The sequence below is a fragment of the Platalea leucorodia genome, assembly GCF_965183815.1.
Source record: "Platalea leucorodia genome assembly, chromosome: 5".
In the NCBI taxonomy this organism is placed as follows: Eukaryota; Metazoa; Chordata; class Aves; order Pelecaniformes; family Threskiornithidae; genus Platalea; species Platalea leucorodia.
Window position 1 is genome coordinate 23060008 of NC_138827.1, and position 27420 is coordinate 23087427.

At 39.6% G+C, this 27420-nt stretch overlaps 1 protein-coding gene across 1 annotated transcript in view; it reads right to left on the reverse strand.

Annotated features, from left to right (window-relative positions):
- The window catches only part of CACHD1 (cache domain containing 1), a gene marked incomplete at its 5' end in the record, with an annotated part of 111168 nt that overhangs the window by 43289 nt on the left and 40459 nt on the right, over positions 1–27420 (reverse strand). The window contains 2 exons of the mRNA XM_082311524.1: positions 3538–3644; positions 17085–17233. Coding sequence (XP_082167650.1) covers positions 3538–3644; positions 17085–17233 — 256 coding nt within the window. The remainder of the gene's footprint in view (positions 1–3537; positions 3645–17084; positions 17234–27420) is intronic.

A 27420-nucleotide genomic window follows, 5' to 3' on the forward strand; every position in this document is an offset into this window, starting at 1 on the left:
GGTGCTTTGAAGGATGAGAAGGAGAAAGATTTACTGGTTCCTTGTTTATTCAAAAAAGAAAAACCCTGAAGGAATCCGATAACATAATGCACTGGCTCTGGGTAAGATTTTGTCATCTAATAAATAAAGGACTATTCATACCAGTGAGGACAGATCTCTTAATCTAACTAACTGAAGCCTGTGATTCTATCTGAAGAATAAAGACTCTCTCCTTATCTATTTTGTAGTAATGGCTAACAGTAATCCAATTGGAAAACTCAAGCCAAGATAAAGCAAAACCTTTTCATGACATTAAAAAAAGTCACCTAATATCAAGTGGCAAAAGCATTATTTTGAAGGGTTGAGAAAAGAGACGTATATCCTCCTTCTTTCCTTCCCCAAGATTAGTGTTTATTTTCTCTTTATATTATAAAAATCCAATAGAAAACTGGGGAAAAAAAAAAAAAAGTTCTTTATTTTTGAAAGTTTCATCAGCTACACTTACCCTTCTTAACACATTGTTCAGACTAGAGGCTGAGGTGGTTGTCTGCATCGAGGGCTCTCCCAGGCTCTGCTCCTGTGGCTCGCCCAGAGTCTGCGGTACAAATTCCATTCCCTTCCAACACCTACAACTTTGCCACTCTCATCCCACTTTCTTATGCTGTGCACAGAGCAGGCCAAGATTAACATTTAAAGAATTGAGATCGATGCCCAACACAGCAGAGTTTAAATTTATGTTTTGCTGAGAGCTTTTTATAGGCCACATTTTTTAAACTGCAAAACTCATGCCAGAAAAGAGAGATACTCATGGGAATTTTTTTTCTTTTTTTTTTTACTTTAAGAATGAAATTACCAACCCATTTGGGAGACAACCTGGTTGACGGGCAGGCCAGGCTGGTTTTGGAAACTGTGGGCAAACTAGAGAAGAGTATGGGAGGTCCTCTTTCTGGGCTGGAGGAGCAGTGGGCTTTCAAACCCTTTCTCTAGGAAGCTGATCCACTTGGGGTCCTTCCCATCACACTGTATCCAGTGGGAAAGACAGTATAACATGATTTTTAGGAAGCTGTGGCTTCCTATGCTGCCTTTAAGTCTAAACAAGCAAAGCAAGGCAGGAGAGAAAAAACACAATCAAAATACCGAGATGTACCAACAACTCTTAGGCTTTTTAGAGCAGAAAAATAATTCAGGCTGAGGTAGAGTCTGAATCGAAAGTGCAACAGATATTCCTCAGTAGGTCTACATGAGGACATTTAGAAGAGAAGCAGGAAAAATATGAGATTAGAGAAGCTTTTTTCTTGTTTGATCTTCATCCTCTTTCAAAGGCGGTTTTACTTTAGGGGAAAGGGGAAAGTACATATGTAGAGCAGGGGAAAGTGGGAACCATCATCTCACAGACTTTCAAACACCTTCGCACAAGGAGGCAAGGACTACAGTTACTCCTTGTAGCTTGCCTACAGAAAACTTATCTTCTTATTTCACTAGGTGTGTACCCAGTATCAACTTCTGTTTCTCAAATAAACCTGTTTCCATCTCATTTTTCTGCACCAATCCCCCCTTTCCATTCCATTTCTCTCTTACAGGCATTTTCTCACTAATAAAAAACCTCCGCCCAAAGGCTGTGTTTCTGAGAGCTGCTAACAGGAAAGCCAGAGGAGAGTCCGCTGTCAATAAATCCTGAAGAACTTCCCTGTTCTTACTATCACTCCACTTCCCTCTTCTCTTCTGCTGCCCTTTTCCACCAGTGCCATTTTTTGAAGGTACTCCTTTCATCAGGAGGCTTTCAAGCCAGAGGCAAGAGAAGAGGAGGCATTGCAGTCTTACTGTCGAGCCAGGACAGCAAGAAGCTTGAAGACGCGCTCACTTTGTTTCTGTGAGAATTCAAACGAGAAATTTAAAAAATGTTTAAGGGAAACTATAGCTTATTTGTCTTCCACCACTCCAGAAGAAGGAATTTCTTTAATACTTTTTTTACATTCATCTTCTACTGTAGAAAAAGAATGGGTTTTTTTACTTAAATAAAAAACATTAAGTGATTCATTCAATGGTTTGCCTTTATAATAGTGCCTGAAAACTTCCTTTCAAAAATTATTTTGATTAATCAACAACAGCACAAGATTTTAAACATTATTCTTATTAAAATAAGTTGTTTGCTTGTTTGTTTGTTTTGTTTGTTTTTTTTGTTTGTTTGTTTGTTTTTTTTTTAATAAAGGGATAGCTTATGTGTAAAACAAAGCCCAGCAAATCATGGTAAGTGAACAAAGACTGCCTGTCTTTAGGATGGAAAACACTACACAAATTATGGTGATGAGACGTATGTCAGGAAATTAGCTTGTCTGGCCAGCACCTGTATTCAAGATGTGGTATACAGTGGATGAGATGGAAAGGAACCTATGGGGACTGTTCATTTTGCTTTTGGTTCGTTTTGACTTTTTCTTTTTAGATTTCATTAGAAATCCAGAAAGCAAAGCTATAAGAAGAGACAAAGTAAGACAGGCTAGCGAGAAATTTGGGGTTCTTTCATCCTGTTTGTTGCAAGATACACAAATGCTCTCTGCATGGTGAAGGTGAAATGGCAGGTCTGCCACTTTAGCAGTCAAGTTAAAAAATAAATCAGTATTTCATTCCAAAAGACACATGAAAATTAAAATTAAAAAAAACCCAAACCCAAACCCCAAAACATTCTCAAGTCTGCATTACTTGTCGTCCCCCCCCCCCCCCCCCAAATCAACAAACAAAAACCCCCAAAACTTACACTAAATGAAATCCACAACCAAAGCCTATAGTGTTCTCTAATTTACAACACTAAGGCATTGTAAAAGGCTGAAAAGTAAGATGGAACAGCTGGACAAAACTATGACTAAAAAAAAGTTAAATCCATGTATTAATTCAAGTTGACTAGAATGCAAAAATAATAAAACCTAAAAAAAATAAAACCTTTCTGCATTGAAGGACCAAAAGCTGAATTTTTCAGGGATAAGTCATATGTATTTTGGTTCTAAGCATATTTCTAGCTCTTCAAGTGTGTCAAGCAGATGCACTGACTGTCAAGATGGAAATGCCCTGACAAGACAAAGAAAAAACATATTTTAGGATGTCCTTATATTTTGTAGGTTTTGCATATCGCTGCAAACACAGCCTCACATTAGCTGAACTCGGCTAAGAAGATCAGAGAAACTTCTTTGCATGGCCCCTTCAGCAGCTGACACTACTGATGCCAAAGCAGACAGGCCTAGGAAGGAAAGTGGCTTAGGGGAAAAAAAAAAAAAAAGAAAGAAGAAATAAAAAGTGCATAAACTACAACAAAATTATCCATGGTAGGCTGGAATAAAATCTTCATGACATTTTTTATAAAGTACTTTAGTCTAAGGGCATTACTTTAGGTATCATCTTTCAATCATGAAATCTCAAATTAAGAGCAGTGTGACAGTTTCAAGGAGAAATAAAAGCTTGTTGCTATGGCAATCAATGCTAATTCTCTATGCCAAGGAAATGTTAAACTCTAATGGAAAAAACCCCACCCTACAACCAAGGAAAAAAAGCCAAAACTATACTACTTACCAGAATTTAAGTCACGTCCAGGATTGAAGGCTCTACTATTGACAGTGGTAGACAGTCTATCACAGCTAATAGTTCTAGAAACGTTGGTGTTAAAATTTCCATCAAATCTGAAATGACAACAACAGGATTGGCAATCTAACATTATCTATTAAACCTACACAGCATTTACAATGGAAATGCATCTTTTTGAAATGTCAATGAAAAATAATTATTTTGGAAACTCCAACATTATTCATATTTTAAGGGTCCAGGAAAAATTGTGAAACCCAAAACTAGGGGGGATAAGCTCATCATGGCTGGATTGCATCTGCTCTCTGCAATGATCTGTTGCATTTTCCTCCACAATATTCCTTGAAAGACAGGATCTTAAGAGAGTGTGCTCTTTCATCTAGATTTAAAGAGTAGAGGTTCCAGCTTGGGATATGTGCGTAGCATCCAGGCATGCCATCAGAAAGTCTCTCCTCCTGTTGTTGAACCAAACTTTTTCTTGCTACAGACTCTTTCACCGGTACTATTATTTAGTCTTTTACTTTTAAAAAAAATTATTCCAAGTGTCTTGCATGAAGAGGATTTCCTCTTTATGTCTTTACAAAAAAGATCTAATAGAGCAAATGTAAACCTGTTTTCTGTAGCAAAACTTGAGGATTTATATTCCAAATAGTGGAAGGAACTTGACAGTCTGAAGTTTTGTTACATTTTGGTTAGGTTAAATAATTCAAATACATTCATAATTCTAATGCAAAAAGTATTCTAGTGCATAGTTCTAATGACAATAAAATGTAATTAAACCAATGCCTTAACAAAATTTAAATAAAAAGGGTTTTTAAGGGTTATAACGAACTGGAAACTCTTCTGAAGCTTTCAAGGACTTAAATGCAGTTTTGTATCATGTACATAGCCAATTTTATTTGTTAACATCTTTGTGACCTTTAACATTTTGATGACATTTGACTTACGGTCTGATTATTTTAGTACTTCAAAAAATGATTTATTTCCTATCAAAGAATTTTTCTACGATCAACCCGTTCCTAAGAAATTACAAACTGCAAGCGAGGTCTGCATAAAACCCTGTCGTGGAAGAAGAGCCTTAGTAGCCTTTCTGGCATGAAAGCTGATAGGAAACCAGTCTTGGAGAGAAACTGGGCGGAGTAGGGGTTTGTTCAATACTGTCAAAACTAAAACAGCAAATTACACAAAAATGAGCTACATCAAAAGATACTGACCAACTTACTTAATGGCACATCAATCACTGGCTTACTTCTATACAGCATTCACCCAGTGCCCTTCTAAAGCTTTCCATTTACCTCAATGCACACATATATTACGTATGTGCTTAAGGTTCTTTATTTAGTTGCTTATTGTCAACTGCACTTTGTTGCTTAAACTGCTTAAACATAGATGTATATGTACACATACAAACACACCCACATATATATGCTATCACATAGCGGAGGCCCAAAATATTGCAAGCAAAAGCAGTATGAAAAACGAGCACCATTGTTCTGGTTGAAGATTTTAATTAAGAAATTGAAATCCAGTAACTTGCAAATACTTCAACAAACATGGTGCCCAGTAAGAATGGAAAGACACCGATTTTCTGGTTCTGTCCTTACAGAGTGCGTGCTGTAAGGGCTGGGGTTCATAGACACAAGCAGACAATAAAACAATGCACTTCTAAATCATCCCCTTAAACCAACAATTAACAGAAACAAAAACCACAGACAGATGGAATTGGTTACCACAAGGAAATTTCAAGTCATGACCACAGGAAGCAAGCCTTTATAAGCAAACTGAAACTCTCCTAATCCAATATATTTTCTTTCAGGCCAATTCAAAATAATTTCATCCTATGCGGAGGTAGCTGCAGCTGCCCCAAGCCACCCAGATGCAGGATTTGCTGAGAGCCTCCATCTCTTGGTTTATGGGGTCCTTGCACGTGGGATGCAGGAGAACCTTTTATGTAGGAGAACCTTTTATGACTTAGAAGAGACCTGTGAAAACTAACTAAGAAAAATATTTGTCCATAGGCTTAAGATCATCACTTCTGTAGGCGACTGGATCCACTTTCAGAAATTTTAGCATTACAAAACCAGACAAATGCTCCTGAGAGGAGTGCTGGAGCTCAATTCGAGCAGCACTGCTGTTGCATACACAAGCCAGGAGTTTGCCTTTTGTTCATGATTCACGCCAGTATAACCATATTTAAGGTTGGGCTGGTTTTTTGTTTTGTTGTTGGTTTTTTTTGTTTGTTTGTTGGGGTTTTTTTGGTTGTTTTTTTTTTCCTTAAAGCAGAGGTTTAACTTCTGTTATCGGTGAAGAGTATAGCATAGCCTTCTCACAAGTTTAGAAATTTGCCCTTCAAGTATAGGAGTCATTCCCTTACTATTAAACTCCTTAATGATTTTCTCAATTACAAATAAGTAAAATAGTCTTTTATACAAACGCATAACAAAACCTCAGACACTGACTTCTTTGGTCTTAACATCAGATTAGATTTTATGATTCTTGTAGAGTCGTAAGAAGTCTCATTTTACATAGCTAGAGCCCATCAGACTAGAGCTCTATTTGAAGAAGCTCTAATCAAATTGAATGTTTGAATATGTAAAAAGCAATCATTATCGATTACTAACTGCCTAATTTTAATATCTTCACTGCCACATAGAAATATCAATGAAAACAACGTCTCCTTAAACTGGCATGCTTTAAAATTAATGTATATCCATAAACACTACATGCATCTTAAACTAACTGCGTTATTCTTAAAGGAGATGAATGAGACTACCAGTGAACAGTTAGAGTTACTGAGGCACCAACATTTTTTGATCCCTTCTCAAACCTAGACTTAAAGGGAAAAAAAAAAAGAAAGAGAGTCACGTATATTTGGAAATAAATAACTGCCCTCCATACACTTTAAAAATTATGTTTAATAAATGCAGTTTAAACACAGCTCTATCAATTTTGGACAATATTTTTAATATACATATATCAATACTGGGGGGGGGGGGATTTTTAAGTTGCAAACCTTCTACCGTATAGATGCAAATGTACATGGAGAGTGCAAGTTTTTGCATCAGGGAGTCCCAGAGCAGTCTGTACACAAATTCTCCCATCTCTTTACAAATATTTTACACACCTCAGTCTTTTGACACAGTCAGGTTACCAAACAAACACAAGCGTTTAACTCCGCTTGCCCTCTTCCTAATGGTGGAGGGCAAGCCGAACACAGGCAATTGCCAAACACAGGCAATTAGGAACTTGCTCATCACTGGAGAAACATCTTTAATCATGGCAGCTGCTCAACGCATCAAAACCACTCAGCGATGAGCAAGGTGAAAAATGCCGTATACAGCAGGAACAAGAACAGGCAGCTAAATTCCTTGCTCTACAGAAAGTACTGTGGGTTCCTTATTGGACGCAGATGCTTGGTGCTTTTGGTATTTTATCCAAAACAGCATAATCAACAGCACTCCATTGGTACTGGTGTCTTGATTCAAGACTCAGATAGGGGCAAAGAGCTTTTGATGATCTTCTGCATTAGCCTCACTCTTCATAGCAAGGGAGAAACAGACAGACAGACGGATAGAAAGGTCTCCTGTCCTCTTGATCAGACCCCACCACCATCAGGTTGTAAGATCAGGAAGGGATGCTATGTCAGACACTGAAAGCAGCCAAACCGTGATGGCGTGGAGCTCTGCATGGGCTCATCCACTCTGCTGGGAGCTGCTTGTTGAAATTATTGGCAACCTGCTCTCTGAAAACTCCACAAAGTCCTCTCCATCAAGGAAAAGGCTTGACATTTCACAGGAACGTAGTTCTCAGATCAAGGCTGTGGCTTTTCCTATCCCCATTAAAACGTAACCACTTCAAAAAACTACAGCTCCTACCAAGCAAGTAAAAATGTTGTTGATTTTTTGTTGGCTAAAGAATCTGAAGACTAAGATTGATTGATAAAGGATGGGTTCCACAAAAAGCATATTTATCTTTGGGCAAAACCAGATGGAGAGGAGCTAGAGACTGCAAATTAAACATCTCCATGCTAAAGAAATATTTCCGAGGAATACTAAAGAACAACCTCTTAGGGAAAAATAATGACTTTTCAGGATGTTAACTAATTGTCCCAGTGCTCCCATCAAAATCTATTAGTGATGGCAACAGGATACCCTGTTAGCAACTAACATTATTCAAGTCTCAGAACACGGGCAGTAAATGCTAGGGTTTAATTCAAAATCATCTGGAATCTTCCTCTTCTCTGATTTTATTTGATGCCAAAAGTCACCGCTCACACTCACTCAAAGTGACATGTGCATCCTGACATGCAGTTCTCACACTACTCAAACTACTCACTTCAAATGACCTGGCAGAGAAGTTGTATGTACCTTGATTCAAAATGTTGAGTGTATTGCTACAGCACTTCTTCGTACACACAAAGCTGCCAGACTGAATTTCAGGTGTCTCAGTCATGATAGATATTAACATGGGGTTTCAAGCAGATGAACACCAGGTCCAATTCCAACATGCCTTCTAGGAAGGCAAAAATAAAGTTATCACCCTCAACTGCCCCACCACGGGCGCTCCTGCAGCCCCAAACCGATCACTGTGGGGCAAGGGGATCAATGTTGCAGCTATAAACACCCTGTTTACATTGCACTTTCTACTGGAGCATGTTGAAGCCCTTTAATACAAAAATTAACAAAGTCTGTCAGCTTTTCTCGGTAAGAAAGTATTATGTTACCCATGAGGAAAATGAAGACATAGATGCCTGAACAATCTGCAGCAGAGCTGAAAAAGGAAAGCAAGAAATTACTGCAGCCCACCCCACCCCTCTTTTCTCTTGCTACAGCACGAGTAGCAAAAAGAGAATACAGTTAATGGGAAAATGATATAAATAAAATATGCAGAAGAATAATTGTTTTAAACGCCATAAATTAAAGACCAGCCCTCAGACAGACCTGTCATCCTAGAGCAAGGGCTGCTCCAGACTAAGCTATGTGGGATATCGACCTCAAATCTCTTTTCAGGTGCAGCTTGCCTTAAAACTGACTTTTTGCACCTTGCAATGGACTGTTTTTAAATCATGACTGGTTCCATGATACAAAGACCCTGAGAAGAGACCAGCTCCCATCGCAAATGTACGTCCTCAGAAAACCAAGATCAGAAACTGGACAAAGACAGTACTGTGGCAAATTTACATTGCAATATTTGCAATCATTTTAATCACACTGGAGAATTTTCCATGTGCTTCTTTTGGGTGCCTCTAAGTCATTTCAATTAAGAATGCTCTATTAACCTATTTGGCAATCTTCACTACTAAAGCAACAATTAAAAGTAAAGCCTCAACACTGCCATGTGGCATTTGCAGTAAATGCTTATATTCTTGGTTGTAATCACTGGTTTTACCTTTCCTACGGTGTATTTATACCTTCCACGTTTTCCACACAAGTTTCAAACCGTACAAATCTTCCCATCACTTGCTTTGGAAGAAGTTAAAAACCCAAAAACTTTAATATTTTAAGATTTGCAGACAAGCATTGATCACCACCCTTTCTCTGCACAAAGGCAACTTGATTTTTACCAGTTTCTCCCACTTCTGCAGCAGCAAGACTATGAGGTGGACGGTAACAGCAATGGCTGACTGAGGTCTCCTCTGAGATTTGGCCCAAAATGTTCTAGGTGGTAACACCACAGCCAATACCTAGAAGTCCTCCAAAATCCTTACCAGAAAAACAACAAAATCTGTATTTAGATGTAATTAGCTTTTGTACTTACTTATATGAGAGCAAAACACATTGGCTCAAATTCAGTTTCAAGACAGGCCCGCTCACCCCATCCCCCTTTCCCTGCCTCTCTCCAAAAAGCCCTTCCTTCTGGATTCACTTTAATGAACAACTGATCGAAACTGCATCCCGAGGGAGCAAACAGAGCTGCGACTCCCACTTTGATCTCTTCCCCATGGAGAAACGCACTCCCTGCCTAGCTTGCAAGATGTTCATTTGATTGACGTTTGCTCTGATGTGCAAACTGCTTTGAACTTCAGACATTAAATTCCCATCAGGCTGCACTCATTTTTATTCTCCTTCAACAGGATTTACAAGCAGGAGATCAGCAAGTGTAGAAGATAAAATAAATTTGCAGAAGCTTTGAATCTTACATCAAAACAGTGCTCAAGTGAGTTCCAATTGGATTTTGTTCGGCCTGAATTTACAGTGTAAATCAACCTCTTTTGTACAGTTTCAGTTTAGGGAAAAATGAGGGAGCTGCGTATAAAAATGACGCTTGAGCAGCTACTGAGGGGTTCTCATTGTTTTAAGACTCATTTATTTCCCTGCCTTTCCATTCATACAAATTTAAAGCTAATTTTAGTATGCAAATGAAATTACATAAGTTCATTGAAAATTCAGCATTTCCTTTGAAATTCACAACTGGGCATGTTTTCTTGATTGTAAGGCAAGATTTTAACTCATATTTTGCATACTTAAATAAATCCTTAAATATATGGTTCCCACTGCTTCTAAACAGAATGCTGGAAAACAATGTTTTTATGAAAAAGTTCAACAAAAAAAAGCTACTGATGATTCAGTTAACCACTTTCTTCTGGCAAGGCACAGAAGTTGTTCCAATTATTTCAACTACTGCTTGAAAAAGTCAAAGTATACTTGCTCTCAGGTGTAAAGAAAGTGTATTACTGGAAAGAGGACTGCAACCCAGTAACACAAACTATTCCAAAACCCACTTTTTCATGAAGGGCTCGGCCACATTTACGAAGTAAAAGCAACAGGCCAAGAGAGCAATTTCCTAAATACCTGCTACAGTTTATGGACAAAACTCGGTCATGCCAAGACTAGCACTATGCATGCTCCCTACATTTTCTAGAAACCCACATGCATTAGTGTAGTCTGATACTCTGCAAGAACAGCAAATACGTCTTAAATTTCATTTAGTGTGGCCCACCCACTTCTCCTCTGGAAGTGCAGCTCTTCAGATATTGCGGCAACTGAAGGAACTGAATGGGATTCCCGTTATCGTCCACTTAACTGCTCCAGAGAGGAAAGATAAACACAGAAAGAGCTGCGATAAAATTGAACTGCATTAGCAAATATTTAACCATTGGTTAAAAAAAAAAAAGAAAAAACCAGACCACTTCTGAAGAAAGTATCACAGTCAGGGAGTAAATGATTTTCAAAAATAGGTTTGTAAACTCACTTATTCAAACAGCTCTATTAATGTTTGTAATGCAACACTGCCAAGTAGTATGTTTTACCAACAAATATTTCTCCATTCCATCTCCTTTCACAAATTCAGATAAATGCATTCCCTAAGCTCTTATCAGCATAGTTAAATAAAGAACAAAAATATATTTCCAGCCACCTTGAAACATATATGTTAGCAGCAGAAGCAAGAGCATTAATGGATGGCAATGCACCTCTAAACACATGTTTTTTGGAGACCTGTGACAACTCTCCATAAAAACCAGCAGTGAAATTCATGTCTGTTCTCCAGGGTAGAAGCAAAGAGAAAGGGGGATGTTTCCACCGGCATACATGTATATTCATGTCCCATCTGCAGGTGTAGGGTTATCGGGGTACCACGGTTGGCCACACCACCCCTCCCAGCAGCAAGGCACCATGTGGGGCAGCTTCCCAGCACTGCGACTCTGCCTTTTCTCTCCCCACTCAGGTCCCAGCCGCAGGCAACTCAAGGAAACTGTTTCCTACCTTTTCTCACAGACACACGAGGACACGAAATGCTGTAGCACATCAGAGTGTGATGGGTCTTAAAACTGGGCAGGAGAGGAGGAGGATCAAGACTGGGTTAGGGAAGATTTTTTTGTCTCCCTTAAAAGCATCACCTCTGTTTTTTTGTTGGAAAAGCTGCACAGGCAGCTGCGTGTTTCCTCACAAATGCATCTGAATAAGAAGTTATAGCCTCTTTTTTTTTTTTTTTGTGGAAGGTAATCTTACTGCAGATATATAGGGCTTTGCTATGTCGAGAAAATCACTGGAGTGTACTCCACCAATTCTGCAAAGTACCTACTCTGTAAGGTGGCACCAATTCGGTAAAGTATGTACTTGCAACTGTGCCTTCATGTGTACTTACTGTGCGAACATACTTATCTGGCAAAACTAGAACTACATAAAGCTACTTCTGAAAGTCTTGTACAAAAGGCATTTTGTATACCAGGTAGATGACAAATACTCAAACATAACACACATTATCAAACTACTTCTTTCTGTTTGTGTGGAAAGAGTTTTTCTTTCATCTGCAAATATTCAATATAAAACACCTAGTTGATCTACATGTTGCCATCCAGTCCAACACCAGCTTTATGAAGAAAGCTATTTCAGTTGTCATTCACAAGTTAGACTATGCAGACCTGCAAAGTTGCAACCCCATGCAAAGCTAATGCTTCCAAACCAATGCTTCCAAAACTCATTTCTTAAGTCCCTATTTAGACACTTTTCACAACTGACACGTATCCTGTAAGTTCCCACTGAAGGTGCAGGGAAGCTGCAGGTGCTCAGTACTTCTGATAAATAAACGCTGTTTTTTCTTTCCCTTACCCTCTTGCTGACACTGCTATAGCCCCATCTGCGCCCCACGCACATCAGGCCATTTCAGTTCCAAGACTTCCTAAAGACCTACCGAGGGCTTTCTCAGGAATGAAGCACCCCAGGCATCACAAACAGGAGACACCGTCTTGTACACAGAGGTATTTATCCTCTTAAGAAGCAAGACTTTAATTAAAAAATTGTCTTGTAAATAACTACCCAATTCAATCATGATAGCGAATGTCTGGAGACAGTATGAAATCTGCTTCTCATGGCTTCTTCAGCTGCCTTTATTAGCGAGGAAACACAAAGCCTTATTTTTCCAGCAGGGATTTCTTCAAGGATTAGAAGATGCATGTCACTTGACATCCATTTTCCTTATCTCCCATCAGTTTACCCATCCGTTTTGCTAAGAGCCTGGAGCACTTCATCCGTATTAACTCTGTCTGGTTGGAGCAACGCCTCTTCTCAACTGCTATAGGCGCTTCCTCGATGTGGCACAGAGCCCTGGGAAAAAGAACAAGTCTCCAGGCTCTGACCCCACAGACACAAATACAGCCCAGATGGTAGGGCAGATACCGGATCTTCATACCATCCGCTTCTAAGCTTGTCTGAAAGCTACGCTCTCTGGTTGCTCTTCTCAACTGTTGTCTCGCCCTCCATTGCCATCATGGTTTTTTCCATCCCCAAACCTTGATTAAGTAGAACTGAAAAGGCAAACAGCTACATCTGAAGCAAGGAACAGCAAAAACGAAAGAAAAACAGATAGCCCCTGCTCTGTTGCTCCAATTTAGCAACCCACCTCTACTTAGCAGTACTTGCATATATACTTAAGCGTGTGATTAATTTCCATTTACACGGGCACATGCTTAAATGCTTTGGTAAACTGGGTGAGCGTAAGTGTATGATTAAATGTTTGTTGAATTAAGGCCGATGGAAAAAGTCCTTGTCAAAACCACTCAATGACCACCAACTGCACTGCCTCATCAAGTTGATTTTGCATATTCTAATTTATTTATTTTCAGCAGTTTCCAAAACAAGGTCCTTCCATTGCACAAACCTACCTTGGTGCGCAGAAAAAATATGCGATTGCTAGTACTTAGACTAGTTAGGCCAGTATATGTTGGGTACAATATAGCAACCGAAAGCACAGTCAGGCTGTTAATTTTAATTCAGAACTAGTCACTCTGGACAGGAATCAGAGTCACATGGAAACTTACTCATCTGGGCTCTTCACTGTAGAAGCCAACACCACACAATGGCAATAAAATAAATATTGTTCTCCTTGTCATATCTCACTACCCAACTAAATGAGCAATTTAAATGCCAGGTTCATTTTATGTCCCAGTTCGTGCTTTGTTAGTCCTATTTTGTATCATTTATTTCTAGTCACCAGGTGTGGTATTCTCACAGTTTCTCTTGAGCAACATGGCAAACTCTCTTCTAAGCCAATGCTCAGATTTTCAAGATAAATACAAGCAAATACAAGGCCACACATGGATAATTTTGTTAAGGCTAACAACAAATATAAACTAAATAAAGATATCAAGCCATTGAAATGCCCTCAAAATAAATCCTCTCTCTACACAATAGTTCATCATCTCTACTTTACACAGTGTAAATACCTTCCCACGTAATTTTTCCAAAACAAACCCAAACTTGCTGCATTCCTAAAGCGATGTCACTAAGCTAGACAGAGGTGTAAAAGGCTGATGGAGGAATTGCCTGACAACATGAAGTGCCCTCAGATTTACAAATGTCATTGTGTGATTAGAAGCTGAACACTGTGTGATAAACAACCTTAAATATTGTGGGACAAGCCTTCAAATCTACCTTAAAAATACAGCCTGAAGATAACGTGCTTCTGCCGCTGTTCTTGTACCAAATGTTTACTCAAGTAAAGAGGCCACATGATGAAAACACCTCTCTACACCAAGAAAAAGAATACACAGAGTTGAGCAGTTGTAACACGAATATTTCACAACCCTCCTGAAGAAAAAACACAGCCCTAAGAACACACACATTTTTAAGTTACTATCTAAAGCCAAGTATCTCCTGAAAACAGCAAATAGCACAGACAAATCTGTGTCTTTTTCAGTATGACTTCTTCTATAGCAGCAGCTAATAAATGCTTTAAACCAAACTATTATAATTATTGTTGCTCTAACTCCAGCACTCTTCTGCCCAACACTAACACACATCTTTTAAAAGTCAAGGATAAGCTGTCACCAGCAGAAGTACACCTAATTTAACTTCTCACAAGTGCAGGACTCTTCATAGCCGGACCAAGTTACTTCAAAAATTAAAGGTGGAAGAGTTCAAGTAAATCAGTAGCCTTCAAAATATGATCACAATATCCAGGTGGGAGATATTTGTGTCCGTGTTTTAAAAATAATTCGTAAATCAACATTCAAACACTCATAGGTGTGTTCCAGTTCCCCAAAATCTGACCATTAAGGCAGGTATCTTAACTTTTAGTATTTTCTGTCAAAAATCTCAGTCTATGTATTTCTCTGGACAAAAAGAAAAAAAAAAAAAAAAGCTATTTCCAATACACCTGCCTGCAGACACACTCACCCCGCTGGTCATTTCATCCCTTTTAACCAGCCCTAGAGGTGACCAAGGGAGAGAAACAGGGATCCTAACAAGCAAGTAATCTTTTAATTTTTATGGAAAGCTTCTGCTTAAAAAGAAAGTTATCATCTCATTTTGGCATTTATATTAAAAATTAATCTCTTTTCTGGAGAGGCAGGGAGACAAGGTCAGGTTTTGAGGCAGCTGACAACACTGAGCAGCGGAACGGCATGAGGTGCCCTCCTGGCATTTCAGGAACAACCACCTCCTGCCCATGTGAACCGTTTTACTTTCCCCTTTAGCAGGCCTGTGTCAAACATAAGACCTAATAATGCCACCTCGGATATCAACATTAGCTTTTTTCCTGACATTTTTAACAAAAGCAGGGAATCTCCCAGAAGGGAGATGCCACAGAGAAGGAAAATAAAAGGAAGTGCAGCAGGCAGGAGAGGCAGAAGGGGGACAAATGACAAATGAAATGATGGCAGAAGTACATAGACAATCGGGCAATTAACAAAACACGGCACCAATAACAACTTCAAAGTTAAGTTTCACACAAAAAACGTGTTTTTGCATTCTTTCTTTGTATGACTTACAGACAATTTCCTAAAGACAGCAGCAGGTATATTTTGGATGGTCTGATAAGCCACTGTTCTTCAACCATCCATACTCAACCAGGTCTTGCCAAAGTGCTGTCTGGAAGATCCCACAGACTTATAGACTGGTCTGGTAACCACTTCAGCAGATTTAGTATTATCAAGCCAAGTAACTAAATAATGAGAATCGTATTGTAGAGCCTGAATGAGGAGCTCTGCAAATAGAAAATTCACCTCTCTGCCAGCCGTGACCTCCGGTTCATTTTTTGAACCACTTACTTTGAAGGATCCTTATGCAAGTCCACCATGGGTAAAGAAATTTCTAAAGGACTTCCAAGCTACATAATTTTGGAGGAGAAAGTGAAAAAAAATTCATGAAAGTTTCCAGACTAAGAGCAGACCTCTCTTTTTTTATGAGAAATTATGCAATACTGACAAGGGGGTTATAAATCTCCTCATTCCTCCTTCTCTCACTTGGAAGGTGTTACTGCCGGCTGGCAGTTCCTGCGTGGAGAGATCAGAGGGCAGAAAGGTTTTCATCCTCAACTAGTTCTTGACCTTTCTACTAATGCTGCCAACAGTCTGGCCATTGAGCACCCGATGTCCCAGCATTTTACGTACGCACCTTGTCCAGTAGGAACTGCACCAAGACCACTAAATCTATGCACAATCCAACAGCAAGGTACCCCTTTCTCTGGAGCCACCTGAGGCTTAACCCTATCAAGGTTTCTTACTTTCAAGCCAATCAAAACAAACACAAAACAAGCAAGTGGCCTTTCTCTCCAGACACAGATTCATACCATGTATTTGAATGCAGTCAATATTTTAAATCCTTATATAAACAAAGGTTAATGCCATAGTTCAGAAAAGAGAAAAGCACGCTGTCATTAAGAGCTGTCATATAGAGTAGGATTGCAGAAAGTGCTTTTAATATTTATTACCTAAATTACCTTCCTCTCTCTAAAATGTTTTTAAATCAGACTGAGATATAAACAATGAAAATATACTCTGTACTCAAAGTTTGCATAAACTGAAAGTTACTCTTGTTCTTTTCTAGCACATATGGAAGTAAATGTTTAAAATGTTGAGGACTTAAAAGAAATTGTTACACTTTTATTGGAAAAATCAGACTTTCTATCACACCTTCCTACAGCTGGGAAACCCAAAGAAGTTTCTGCAAATATGCAGCATAAGAAAACATGATTAAAGACAACCAACTGCCTGGATTTAGACTATTCAAAACTCCTGTCTTTAAAAACAAAACAAATTGAAAATGAACAAACTCCATTTTCAAGTAAGGTACTCCATTTCGGTAAACCTCTGTGTGTCAAACAGCAGCATGTCAACTTGATTAACTGTAATGCAATATTTTTAGCATGTGATGTACTGACCAACTCGTGATTTTGGTTACTGCGCTTCAAAGCTGGGGGGGGGTGGGGTGGGAAGAGTCCCATGACCAGCTTCGGAAGAGTTATTCAGAGTAAGCACTGTCCCACTGCAAAAACAGTATCTTGGATATAGACAGACTCATTTTGTATAAAAGACTATGCCATGCGATTGAGGGTTGAACAAGCTTTTTTCCTTTTTGTTTCATTTTACAATCCATCACAGCTGAGTCCCAGTTCTTGCTTGGAGCACCTCATTAGACGTGTGTATAGTAGAAATGTAAAAGAATATGAGGACAAGATAAGGAGTGCCTTTGGAGTATTGTCTTCCCCCTTTTTCAGAGTTATCAGGAGTAGAAGAAAATACAGACTGTTTTGTAAAGAAATGATCTTTTTTCTTCACATATTAAATGACAGCATAAGTAATTTCAGAATTTAATACTTACTCCATCATAGATGGTGGAATAGTACAGCAGTCTTGGATTGCAGTCAAGGGCGATGTGAGATGAGCAGTATATGATGCTTCCACTACTTGCTTGTTACGATTCACAACATCCAAGTAACGGTTAAATTTCTCACGAATTTTTTTTGCCAACTGAAAAAAAAAATAAGAAGAAAGATTAAAATTAAGCCAGTTTCTCTGTATTACCCTGTTCTTTATTAACCAACCTAAATGGAAAGTAAAAACTGCATACATTAAAGATAATAGTTGTCTGCTTTGCTTATTGTACTTCTATTTTGGTGCCTTAAGCACTGTGAAGTCAAGTAATTAATAATATTGGCCACAGAAAGCAGTCTATACAAAAAGATAAAATACATTTACCATCTAGCTATGGGTACTTGAACATAGAGTTTTGCATGTATGAAAAGTGAAATTTCCATTACATCAAACTTCCCTTTCATTAAGAACTGACACCTGGATGTGACTCCACCTATGCTACTGGCTTACCACTGAAGCTCTCCAATATGATTCTCTTGCAAGGGCTGACAAGGACACGATGGAGACTAAAATAAACAGGCTACAAGTCAATTTAAAGAAGCTCTATAACAGGACACCTAAGGAAAGCCCAAATAATAGTATTGCAGAAGATCTCACCTACAGAGAAATCTCTTACTGCTTCAGGAGCAAACAGCCAACAGTACATCTGCCAGTGCACTGAATCTATTTAAGGGAACAAGCTCAGGATGCGGGCAACCCCAAATACTGCCATGCATATTTCTCTGTTCATCAACAGCCTCCTCAGTCAGGTGGATCTGCACAGAAGTATTTCACAACCCCTTCCATGTAGGTCTCCTCATCGCAATCTGGGCAAAATAAGCCATCCCAGTTCTTGCTTTTTTCTTTGTATCCCCTGCTGCTTTCCTGGGGGGCACCGCAGGCTCTTAGCTGAGCATCTTCTGAGTGATTTCGCTCGATGATCTAGCGGCTCACTGTGGCTAGTCATAAACTACAACAGTTTTAACTACAAACTTCAATGACAAAATGAGAAATCTGTAATTGAAATTGTATTATAACAGAAAGAAAATAATGACAACCACCTCTCACAGGTGAAATTCTTCCACAAGCCTTTTGTTGTCAGAGGTCCCTCTGATGAAGGCAGCCACTTACAAATCAGGACAAGGTTTAGAGGTTACACTATTACTTGTAAGAGCGCATGATCATATTTCTCTCCTTTCAGAAAGTGAAAACAAACAGACTGTCATCCCTCCCCAGCAATTCGGAGGCCTTTAAAAAAATTAGTGTGCCTAACTTTAGAAATAGCAAATTGGGTACTTCAGCCCTCCTCTTTAAATATTTCTTAAAAAAAAAAAAAAAAATCAAGTCAACAAATTTTTGCAAACAAATACTTCTGAGTTCTGCATCAGGGCTTGCTGGCATGCGATTCAAAGGCATGGTCATGCCCCTGCCTTTTGCAGGCAGAGCCCCATGCTCTCTCCATGCCAGGCAGATTCAAAGCAGTCCGAAGGCACACGGTGTTAACAAGGGCAGGGCCTGCTGGGACACATCACAGGCCTATTGAAGCTCCTGTGCTGTCGGGTAAGAGCTCACTTGTGTCTAGTTCATTAGGCACTTCACAATGAGTCTGACTAATGACTTTCCAGGGGAAAATTGGAAGGGAAAGTTTGAGGCTGTTATTTAAGTAAACGTGATAGTAAACACAGTTACTAGGAAGCATCAGGTTTTACAAGAAACATTTACTGACACTTTTGCTCCTAGTCTTTCATTCAAAGTGAGAAATTAATGAAATGGATCAGGCACGTACAAAATTTGCTCTGGCACATTCGGTATCCTTTTCACACCAACATATCTATTACACTTAATCATCCGCCAGATGCATCCTAAATGAAAGAGAATAATCTCTAAGCAATATACTGCGGTGTTGGATACTCAGAAATATTGCATTTTGCATTTCTGCAAACTTTTTTCAGAGCTACAGTTAGCTCATTAATTCATAACACTCATCTCTCCTGCTCCCTGTACACTCCAAACTCTGTGGGGATGATTTAACAGTGCCGCTGCATTTGTGTGCTGAGAAACACAGTCGGTTGTTCCAGATCCCCTGGACTGACAAATGTCTTTCCTAACTATTATTAACAGGACATTTCATCATGATTTACTCCGTTATGCAAATAATGAGGCCCACACTGATAACAGCATTGCCTTTGCCTCCATTGTTCTAGAAAATGCTGCAGCTCAACGACAGGTCTCCTAGGAGCACAGGTTTTAATAGGACCTTGCTCAAATGACTTGCAGAATTATACATAATTAGTTTTGTAGAATGATTTATTGCCAAGGCACCAGAGGACTACTAATGGTCTCCTCCATGTTAGGCATCCAACACTATTAAATTGTTCCCAGTTGTTCGATAATAAGCTGCTGGGTAGTTCCTTTTCTATTTTGCGGACAAGTTTCTTTTTGTCCGACTGTACTCCTCAAATGTGTCCTTGAGAAGTGTATTTTTCTGGAGGGTCTCAAACATACACAAGTCAAATTTCCTAAATCAAAGCATTTAAGTTTCATGGTTACAAAGTTCCTCTCTCAGTCTGGGCAAATGAAATACCTGGGCTTAAGCACTACATAAACCAGATACTTGAATCTATACACTTGTTTCTTGGTTTCCCTACCAGAAATCATAAAAAGGGGAGAGAGCCTAAGTTTGCTGAAAAAAAGGACCATGCGACCATCGTTAGCAGTAACAAAACTAACACGGAGCATCAGAGCAAAAGGACTCTCATTTGGAATCACTGCTTTTCTCTGATAAATGAATGCTGTACAAGATGAGGTTTTGGTGTTGGTAAGTTTTCACCTTCCAGGTTGAACGATAAAAGCACCCCACAGCCTTTGAATTTTACCCTGCTGTGCGGAGTCTGAAGATCTGACAGATCTGTTTTACAGAAGAGCCCATACCTCAGAAGGTGATAAAAAGTAAATACTTAGTACCTAAACTGCATCTCCCATCAAAAAACATCTGAAGGGCTCAAAGTCATTACGTTACTTTTATTAAATGGGATTCAACACTTTGGTCGGGGCAGAGACTCAAGTGCATGTCAGCAACAAGGGACCCGAAGCCTCCCAGGGCTACACAGACATCTATTCCCTGCCCACGGACATAAGCACAGTTGGAAGAACTGAATTGTCTAATCTGAAGAACCCTAAAAATACTGCCCTCTGATAGCAAGAGAATACTCCCAACAATCAAAACCATTTTAAAAACAGCTAACTCAAAAAAGTCACCAATGGCAAGATGATCCAAAAGCAATTTTCCATTGCAAATTGATTACAATGAATAAACCATTTTAAGAACCTAAGGGTAACACACCAATCAGCTGAAAAATTACTAAAAACAAATGGTTCTAATTCATCAAATCGAGAAGTATAATCCAGATGAAGCCTAACAAAACTAAATTAATTTTTCCTCCATAGTTGGGCTTCACCGGAGCACAAAAACCCACAACAGTGAACAGGCATTCCAGCTCTCAGTGATTAAAACAACAGAGGAAAAAAGAAAAAAAAAAAAAAAAACCAAAAAAACACCATACTTCCTAGCTCCTCATCTATGCCTTGCATGCTCATGCATGCATGCACACTCACATCATTAGCCCAGAAACATTATTCAGTTTGGAAAATGATGCACTCAGTTGCTAGAGCCTGTCAGAATAAAAGCTGCAGGCTTAAATCAGCTTCTCGTTTTTCTAAATAAAAACCTAAAGTCTTTAACAGAAGATCACTATTTTTTTCAACATATGCTTTTTTTAACCTGCTCAGAGCTGAATAGCCATTGCATACTGATGGATGCAAGACCCACACCACACTGGTTAAAAAACCTCAAAGGCAGACAAAGAAAGAGAAAACAAATAATGAAAGGACAGAGCATTGAACTATGAAACCATCCTAACATAATTGTTTAAAACATTTTTAAGGCGAAATGGAAAATTGTGTCCCAAATCAGGCCCATAAAAGGGGCAGGTAGCTTACATCCCACGCTTGGGTATACCCCTGGGTAGGTACCAAGTGTGACAGACATTTCCTGCTCCCACAGAAATGCTCAAATTCACCCATTTTAATGGAGACTAAAATAAATCTGGATACCTTGAGATTGACACAAAATGCTATTATCCTCGGGTCAATTCTCAAAGTGCTCTTCACCTCATTTTAAAAACAAAAGAGGGAGAAAAAAGCCTTGCTCAGCATTGCTCTCATCTTTTTCAGATTTCTGTATTTTCTCCTTAATTTTCAGGAACCAAACAATAAGAAATGAGTGCTCGCTCCAAACAATGCAGCCATTAGCTCTATTTTTTTATATATATATATATTTTTGGCAGCTGGCATGCAGCCAAAGCATTTCAGTTTGCAGACAGGTTGGACGGTAACACCTGTTTCTATTACCGCAGAACCCATGGGTAATGCACTTCAATTGTCACCATCTCCACTGACAACCTTTCATCACAACATCAGTGAGTTTCTCTAATTTTCCCAGAGACATTTTCCTCATTTGCATAGTTCCCTCGAGCTTTTTTTTAAAGCTTCATTCCCCTCAAAGCTCCACAGCTCTGAAGTCTTCCCTTTTCAGGGAGCACTGAGGGAAAGCAGAGCTCCAAGGTTAGGCTTTATTTCTGGCTGTATCTTGAAAGCCAAGGTATTTTTAATGTTTTCAAGGCTGTTTATAAAATATGTATCAATGAGGTTGACAGGCATGGATGCCACAACAGACTCACAGCCAGGGATTTAACACTGCCGGGCTCCTCAAAAAGTATTGGTTACACATTGAAGAGTTTAGTTAGTATTTTTATTTTTAAATCCCCTCTGTGAACCAGAAGAACTTGGAACAAAAGTACCTCTCTCCAACCTCCACCAGGCACTCCGCCCACTGTATCACAACTTAACGCTACTGTGCATTCCCAGATTCCCATTCTAGAAAATTTTTAACATATTTATTCCTAACCTGCTTGGGTCTTGAAGAAACCACTGCTTCCGTACAAACCCAGAAGAGCACAGAGGTCAGCAGGGACATGGCTTGAGAAAGGATCATAGAATCGCCACCAGCTTCTTCCCACACCTCTGCTTTAACAGATTCAAACCATTCCTACTCCCCTGGATGACACTGGAAATACACTCTTGAGCATTCAATCAGGATGCAGGAAACTACTTTCCAATGTGCATTTCTTCAAAGAGACCAGCACTCATTTGAGGTTTTCCACTGGCCAGTAACTTTGGCAAGGCTTCCCAACACTTACTCCAAGGAAGGTGTCAAACATGGTGCACAACAAAAACTAGAGGAAGGGCCACAATTCCTGGAAGTCATTCTGGAAATACGTTAAACACAGTATTCATCGCTTATCACGAGGCTCACAATTAATCAACATAGTAGCCTCCTGTAGCCAGGGAGATACCATGCTCAACAGCAAAATCTAGATTTTTCAGCACACTGATATATATCCTCTCAAAAGAGTTCAAAAGCTCTTTACCCAGTCCAAAAACAAACAAACAAGATGCCCAGCCCAACCTAAAGCACAGCACACCGACATGCCAGCTAGGTCTTAATCACCCTACACCTCGCCAGCCAAGAGGAGAGCAATTATTCAAGTGCAGAGCTTTCTCTTACTGCTTCTACAAAACCTGAGCAGGCAGAGCAGCACCCAGGGCAGACAGTCAGGACCCTGTCTCTACTACGAATGTTGCTCATGAGAGCGACGTTTGGTTTCTCTGAGGCTGCCGTGCTGTTTTTGCAGGAGTGAGGCGCTGGATTGGTGTGACTGTCAAAGCTGTCAGCCGTGGGCACCAACTGCTGACGTGAGACACCGTGAGGCAGCGGGACGGTAGCCAAAAGCATCCCTCCTCCCACCACAGGGAAGCTTTCTTCTAGTTTGGTGACAGAGGGAGCAAATGCCTTCATCTGCTTCACAGGTACTGGCACTGTTAAGCCAGGCGGGCTTTTGATGGCCCATGTCCTTCACTAGCACAAGGATTTCTGCAGCAAGCCTGTCCTTCCAGACTGAGGCACAGCTTACTTTTAGAAAGACATCCCATTCTGGTAAAAAATAAAAAAGTAAAAGAAATCAGGTGATGAGGAGTCCTTTCATTAGCACAACAGCAAAGGAGCTCCTTAAATTCACATATCATTAAGTATTCTTTTAACAAATACATTCCCTGAAGACACAGAGAACATCTTGTGCGTAGCTGGTGTCTGACGTGATGCTGGCCTTAGCAAGGAATACGTAGAGAACAAAACATGGTAGAGATAGCTGTGTCCTGTACCACAACTTATTAAAAACCCCACAACTAATAGAATACAAATCAACTGGCAAAGAGAAACAAGAACGAACAAGGAATGGCTATGGCTCTGAATGTAATCCCATCACCTGGCGGCGGGTAACAGAGGAAGCAAAAAACTGAAAACCAAACCAAGAGAGGTCTGGCTCTGAAGTAGGCTTAGAAAAAGTGGTGCATTATCTAATGAGTTTCACACAGGCTGTGTGGAAGTCCTCCAGAAACCCAGAAGATGACAGCAGCCTAACAGCATAAGGATCCACTGAAAGAAACCCATAGTAATAATACCACTTGGGATTTTTATTTGCCTTAGTCTTATTGCTTTCCATGTGCCACAAAGTCAAAAGAGTTTGCAAAACAGCTATTTAATCTTTAAAGAGAGCTCTCCCAAATTCAGTGAGTGCCTGTGTCCGATTCAGTTTGGAGGGCACAACTTCCACTCTTTACCATATTTTCAGAACTAAAGCTGATGTTGTCTATAAACACTACTTCCATAACAGTCATCAGAGAAGAGCCCTTCACAAGCAAATGAACATGTGCACTTCACTCATACAGTGCTATGTATTGAAAAGTATCTCAAAAAATGAGTCCTGCCAGAGTGAAAAATCCTCAGCAGCTGTATCCCACTTGTGCAAAATTTCTAATTATTCTGATGCCAATGAATAACACACACTTCACTGAACTTGCCCAAGTATGACAGCAAAGTCAATGTATGAAATAATTTTTGTCCATCAGGAGTATAAGAGCAATGCAAAGCAAAACTCTGAACAGTGGATCTTTCAGCCTGTAGTCAGACATGGGGAAAAAAAATCCCCAAATTCAGATCAAAAGTTCTCTAGCAGACTGACAACAAATATGTGTAGGTGTTCTTTGTAGCAAAGTTAAGGAGAAAAAAAAGAAAAAAAAGGAAGTTTCACTTTAGATTAGGGAATGTATCATTTGATTTCTGTTTTTTTTTTTTTTTAACCATTTGATTTAGAATCATAGAATTATTTAGGTTGGAAAAGACCCTTAAGATCATTGAGTCTTAGCTTTTATAACTCTGAAATATCATAGAATGGTTTGAGTCGGAAGGGACCTTAAAGATCATCTAGTTGCAACCCCACTGCCATGGGCAGGGACACCTTCCACTAGACCAGGTTGATCAAAGCCCCATCCAACCTGGCCTTGAACAGTTCCAGGGATGGGGCATCCACCACTTCTCTGGGCAACCTGTTCCAGTGCCTCACCACCCTCGTAGTGAAGAGTTTCTTCTTTATACCTAATCTAAACCTACCCTCTTTCAGTTTAAAGCCATTACCCCTTGTCCTATCACTCCATGCCCTCGTAAATAGTCTGCTATAAGGTCTCCCCAGAGCCTTCTCTTCTCCAGGCTGAACAACCTCAACTTTCTCAACTGGTCTTCACAGGAGAGGTGCTCCAGCCCTCTGATCATCTTTGTGGCCCTCCTCTGGACTTGCTCCAACAAGTCCATGTCCTTCTTATGTTGGAGGACCCAGAGCTGAACGCAGTACTCCAGGTGGGGCCTCACAAGAGAGGAGTAGAGGGGGAGAATCACCTCCCTCGACCTGCTGGTCACACTTCTTTTGATGCAGCCCAGGATATGGTTGGCTTTCTGGGCTACAAGCGCAGAATTAAGCATTTCTGAATTAAAAATATATTGTATTGCAAGAAGAATCCTTGTATTACTCCAAAAGACATTTTTGTGACAGACACAATTTACTCAACCCCAAATCATTAAAGATTTCAGCTTTCAGGGATTTTGTTTTTAATATACCATTTCTCAAAAAAATACTTTTGTTAGCCTGGTTCTATTAGAAGCAAAATTGCATACCTGTAAAAATTAGTGTTTTGCCTCACAATTCTGTTCCTGAACCTCCCAACTAACTTCCTTCGATTTCTTAGCAGCTGCTAGCAGATTTATACAAAACTGATTCTCTAGGTTATTATTGCTATTTTGTGGAAGAAGGAAAAGGAATGACAGTCTTCTAGCTCTAAACACAGGAGTTCAATGGAGAGCAGGATACATTAAACAAGGAAAAAACTAATGACAAAAGGCATATCTCTCTGCTTGTGCATTCACTTATTCTAAATTAAAATCCTCCCTCTGTCCCTGTCCTTCCCAGACTTCAAACAGGAGTGAATATTCCCAGGAATATTCCAGCAAGGTGATTTTCAGCTGACATATGCATATTTACAATTGACCATCTCAAGTAATTTAATTACTTTATTTGCTACTGCTTCTTTCACCAGGATGCATGGACAGACAGAAATAGAAGAAATTATGAATTTCTCTCTGCAGAGATGTCATTGCTGCTGTGCTCCAACTTCTCTGCCAGAGTTCAATGCACCAAGACTTTTCTGCGTGAAGCTGGTAAATATGCTCCTGCTCAAGACTGTGTCACTGTCCTCTCTCCTCTTTGGAGCCCAGTTTCATATTCTCTATACTGCAGAAACCAGTTGTCTGGCAGGATGCTGAACACACACTGACTTCCTTGAAAATGGCTAATCTAGATTTTCCACTAATAAAATTAACCATTTTCCACTTCTATATCACTAGTTCACACCACTAAATTTTCATATTGTATGTGAGTTCTCTGATATTGAAATAACTTACAGGAAAGGAATCCAAGTTATTTTTGGCAATCGCCATCCAATTTTTAATAAACTATTCAAAGCAAAAAAGGTTTCATCTGTTACGTGCAATAGTAATTCTATAACTGTAGACCTTAAAAGTGTAAGCAGTTTAACGTCAAAAGGTAAACCACTCCTTGTGTGGCATGAAACAAGCCAAGCGTATTAAATAGTTAGGCCTGAAGGCCAACAGCTGTAGTTTTTCACTTTCTCAATAAACTGAAAGTCATTATTTACACAGTTTGGTATTAAAAAAAAAAAAAAAAACCAAAACACCCCCCACAACAATTCAGTGGTCTGCCAGGAAAAAATCCCAGCTGACATAAAACGGTAATTAATTGCCTTCGGGTATCAGTTGCTAAGAAAATGTTAATGAATGACAAAACCAGGAATGAGCGACAGGGGATTTAATTTGCTTACATTTGTTTGCATTTGCTCAAGACGATCCTGTTCGATGTACTAGTCTTACTCATAAAACTCTGGTTATATTGCTTGTGATTCATTAGGGCTAAAAGACCTGGTTATTAATGAAACAGAAGTGCTCAATTATTCTCCTATCCACTTCACTGTTGAGCTTTTAACCACAGTAATTATGCTTCATCGGGGCCTCGTTTTTCTCCTCTGACAGCTCTGAATTCATCACACTACCTACAGTGCTTAGACTGTTATTTATATCTACTTAGGGTGAATATGTACATCTGCAGCTGGGAAAAAAAGCAGCGTCTTTTCCTAAGTGGAGAATCGATAGTCGAGACTTCAAAGAAGTTTTAATCCAGTTTCTTCGTTTCCCAAAAACACTTTTGGCTTTCAAAAGCCATCTGATATGTATAATCTAGCCCACATGGCCCTTTCGTGGTGTGCAGACCACCCAGAAATACTCAAGAAGAACGTTACCCTAACACAGCGTCAAAGCCAGAGAACCCGTCTTTTAAGATGTCGGGATGGTTTCAGATTTAAACTTTTAAACTCGGGCAACAATTACCCTTTCATGGTCCCTCTGCATGCAAGCACCCACCTGTGCATGCTCAGAGGGAAGCCAAAGCCTCCCAAGGGTAGACAGTGGGCTCCAGCATCACGCCACGCGTCTCCTGTCTGTACCGCTAAACCATCACCATTCATGCACATCCGACCTTGGGCACCACATAAACCACCTAGCATCACCAATAGCATGATGCCTTTCCAAGCAGCAAATTTATTCTATGGGATTGTAATTTGGGCATCCTTTTTTTTTTTTTTTAATAGAATATTTCACTGATACATCAACAAAAAAAATTGATGCCCAAATTAGTAATAGGAACACACATCAGAATTGTATAAGCTAATAACAATGATACCAAATGAACTACTCGAATACACAGCCATATGTATCTGGACCCCCC